General features: G+C 37.8%; 1 protein-coding gene across 1 annotated transcript; it reads right to left on the bottom strand.

Annotated features, from left to right (window-relative positions):
• Nucleotides 1-1,158: 1,158 nt before the first annotated feature.
• LOC121424524 lies at nucleotides 1,159-3,933 on the bottom strand. The gene is made up of 3 exons (XM_041620239.1): nucleotides 3,722-3,933; nucleotides 2,428-2,493; nucleotides 1,159-1,404 (listed from the first exon to the last, which is right to left on the bottom strand). The coding sequence occupies exons 1-3, from the start codon at nucleotides 3,891-3,893 to the stop codon at nucleotides 1,379-1,381; spliced, it is 264 nt and encodes an 87-aa protein (XP_041476173.1). The 5' UTR covers nucleotides 3,894-3,933; the 3' UTR covers nucleotides 1,159-1,378.
• Between the last annotated feature and the right edge of the window lie 226 nt (nucleotides 3,934-4,159).

Below are 4,159 nucleotides of genomic sequence, written 5' to 3' on the forward strand. Positions count from 1 at the left end.
CCGATAAATCACAAAATTATACATTTTTATTTCCTTTTTTTACTATAAGTACAGTTCAAACAGATTTTGTTGCGTGATATGTGCAGACCTGCAACTACATGTATATAATGAATTTTTTAACGAGTTAAAAATACTGCAAGATAGAATGCATGCACACTCACTTTTTCAAAGATAAATGTTGTTTCAAGGCCAACTGTTAATTAGTTTGGAGGAAGCCTTGTAGGTAGCCTACTTATCGATCGTTATTCAGAGGTCATATAATTTCTGTCTGAAATTGATACAAATTTATAAGGATTGTTGAGAAAAACATTGTGGATGTAATAATCATGCATAAATGAGGAAAAAATTGAATACGATTCTTAATTTTAAATCCGCAAATGATTATATAACTTATGATTATGCATGCCCTTTGAGTTGTTTATTATATCCCCGATTTAAGAAGGCTTTAAAGGGCCTTCCACTTGACGAAATGGGAAAATGTTTCATGTTTCCAAATCGATTTAGTATCCTTATTAAGTTATCTTCTCAAGTCGACTTATGAAATATCTATCGACACGGTGAGATACAATATTTTGATAATGTGGCTTTTTAAAAAGCTGTTATGTCGATTTATACACACCTAAAACTTGACCATGTTCATGACATAACCGATAAAATGTACATCAGGGCCCACCTAATGTTATCAAAGCCCCCCCCCCACCCACACACACACACAAACAAACACACACCCTCACACATACCCTTATTTATTAATTCTTTCCTTCCTTCCTGCTTCACTCCTCCTCTCCTCTCCACCCCACCCCTCTCTCGCTTTCTCTCTCTCTCTTTGTCTGTCTTATACTTCTTTTATCTTCCTTTCCTTTTCTTTTCACTTCTTTCTCATATTCTTAATATTTTATTTCGTTTCTTAAACCAATATTCCCCCCCCCCATCTCTCTCTATATCTCTAACTCACTCGGCATTATTATCTCTCCTTCTTTCTCTCTCCAAAAGATCTCATCTTCAAATCGTTCATTAACTCTTTAATTTTACTCTTTTCCCCAATAGATCACTAGTCTGCATTGTTCAAGAATTTTTTAATAGTTAAATAATCTTAAAATAACTCGTACTCCATCGAGGAAACAAAATAAGTGAGACAACATTTGTTTGATTGCATCCAAATTGATTTATTTCATCCTTTGACGACTACAATGGTTCGGAATGGGATCGGAAGTTGGTAATTTTTCCTTCAAAAAATATAATTAGGATCTATTAAGGGTGGGGGTTCCTCACTGAAAATAATATCTAACTAAGTCCGATGAGCGATTGTCAAGCCAATGATTACACCTCCGGTAAGAGAAGCGTCAGCCAATAAGATTCCAGGTGATCAGTCACGTGTTTAAATGTTCTCTCCACCAGCGACTCCTGCATGAAGAAATAAGCAGAAAGAGGACACATTCTGTTAAATGGTGGTGATTTTTTGGTTTTACCTGATCGCTGAGGAAGCATGAATTATGTAAGCACATAACCAGAGGACCGACGGCTTAAGGTCCTCTCCGAGGACACTAGCGCACCAAGTGAAAATCGAACCCCCGCTCCACCATTATATGACATTGATTCCAAGAACAAAATATAATTTTCCAAGACTCTAGAACATTCTTTCATGGGACTGGTGATTCTTTAAGTACCATAAGCGGAGCTGATAATGATAAATAAAGCGCTCAATCGCCCCCGGGGGACCACTTCCATTCACGAGTGGATACCATGCACGACCATGGGGTCTCGAAAAGCACCCTAAACACGTAATTTCCATATTCTGAAAATGCACCCCTAAACAAGTATTGGCGTGTGAAACCCTACCCTTAACAAGTATTGGAAACAAAACGATACTCTTGGCAAATATTCCCTGAAATGAACCCCTAAACAAGTACAGGAATGTTTTATTGTTACAGGTCCTTCGGTCGTCGGCTTTACCGTATTTGGTTTAGTACGACCCCACCTTCTACACCTCGCGCAAATCGGACTCTAAACACAAAGTGTTGTGGCAAAAAGGACATCCTTTATAAAACATTTTAATTTTGTTTTTTTTTTCATCCCCGCAAATTCGACCCTAAACACGTAATTTTCCTAGCAAAATAGATACCCTTTTTTCATTATTTTTGTGTTTTTGACACCCTTATCACGTTACGTACGTAACGTGCCCTATCATGAAAAAGACATCCTTTTTACGTGTTTTTTTTGGTCGCGCATGGTATCCACTCGTCAATGTAAGTGCCCCCCCCCCCCCCCCGGGAATCGCCCGCATATCGATTGCATTTCAGAAGCTGATTTTCAGCACTTTGGGTGCTGTGATTGTTTGTTTTTGTGGCCATCCAAGTGCTTCAGATCAGCACCTAAACTGCAATCACTACACTATCACTGATCATTTTGATGGTTCAGCTTACTCACCTCCACAGAAGACAATCTTGTTGCTCCTCCTTGAGCAGTAGCAACTTTGGCCAAACATCTCGCAGGCTACAAATGGGAGAAAGAAACGAAATAATTGTATAGAGTTAATGATTCATATGCATTCCTATACGCGAATTAGACTATTTACTTCCAAGAAATGATCGACTCAGGTGCGGCTCCAAGATTATTTCATATAAGGAGGCCTTTTTTCAGAGAAATCTAACAAAAAAATTCTTCACTCGCTAATAAAGGTGATTTACGACAAATTAGACCAAAATGAGGATCTTCGCTTGCATGTGTATGCCCTATATTTTTCATTAATACAAACATTGATTATGGCTCTCAAGAGAAATCGTCACTGAATTGACCAAAAATGAAAAAAAAAATTTGGAATGGGAAAGTCGGCTCGTTTATTTTTTTAATTGGTATTTGTCTGGGGTGGCTGGGTTCGTTTCCAACCAAATTTCTTCCTCTTTTCTGCTTAACACTTGACACTACGAGTCCGACCCGCTTTACTTATACCAAATTGCAATCTGCATTTGATGTTTCAATAAAAACGTTGTTATTTCAAAGGCTGAAAATGTCAGAAATAGTCAAGAATTTTTTTTTCTTTACTGGCAAGCCTTGCCAAACTTGTGGTCGCAGCAATGTTCGAGTCGGTTTCAAATCGCAGCCAATGGCGAAATTGTTAAGTTGTTTTTGTTCCTATGTACATGAAGACGAGAAGATGACAAAAACAACCCCGTTAGGTCCTGAATTCAAATCCAGTACACTGTTTGCCACATCCGAGAACCCCAGTCATAAAAACTTTTAATAACAATGCACAATCTCCATGATCTCTCTTGTGAGCCAATCAACTTGAATGACTGCGAATTTATTATTTATTATTTTTGTTTAACAGTCCCCTAATTTTGAAAATAAGAGGGTAATTTCCATCCCTCCCTGCCTCCAGCCCTATTCCTCTCCATCCATTTAACTATGAGAATTCTCATCATAATTCTCATAAAATCATGTTAAGGCAGGGGCAGAGTGCCCCCACTTTTTTCTTTCTTTTGTTACTTGTCATAATTTTTTTTGGGGTGGGGTTGGGGTGCTAACGGAAATGGCAGTGATTTTTAACTTCTTCTATTTTTTTATAGAAACTGTTTCCTTCCTGGCGAGATTATCCAAGCTATATCACTGGTCATGAGAGTAGCATATAAGGGATTAGACAGTGAATTATTTAGAGTATAAAAAGACATTCGAAAATATTTCAAATCAAGTCATGATCAATATAGAAATTTGTTGTACTCACTCTTGTACTTCTTTAGACTCCTTCCCCTCTTCTCAGCCTCAAAGTACTCCTGAAGATAGGGATCCCGCTTGAGGAACTCGACGTCGGTCTCGAGATCATCGTCGAACTCAACCTCGGCGAGGGCAGCAACGAATAGGACGGCGGCGAGAACGATGAACAGAGCCTTGGCCATTTTGGTTGGTTGGTTGGTGGGTTGATGTGATACAGAGAGAATGATCTAATGGATGAAAAATTATGAAGTTCATCTTTAGTTATATTTATATATAGTCATATTTATCAGTCTAAAAATGTTCTACTGATCTACTCTTTGCACGTTAAACTCGACAGTAGCATAAAAGCATAAAATATAACACGTTGTGAGAGATTAAAGCCTCGTTCGATCTTAAAATTTTATTTCGCAGGTTTTTACATTGGTCTATGAAATCTCAAATATTTTAA

Source organism: Lytechinus variegatus, chromosome 11 (assembly GCF_018143015.1).
Source record: "Lytechinus variegatus isolate NC3 chromosome 11, Lvar_3.0, whole genome shotgun sequence".
Lineage (NCBI taxonomy): Eukaryota > Metazoa > Echinodermata > Echinoidea > Temnopleuroida > Toxopneustidae > Lytechinus > Lytechinus variegatus.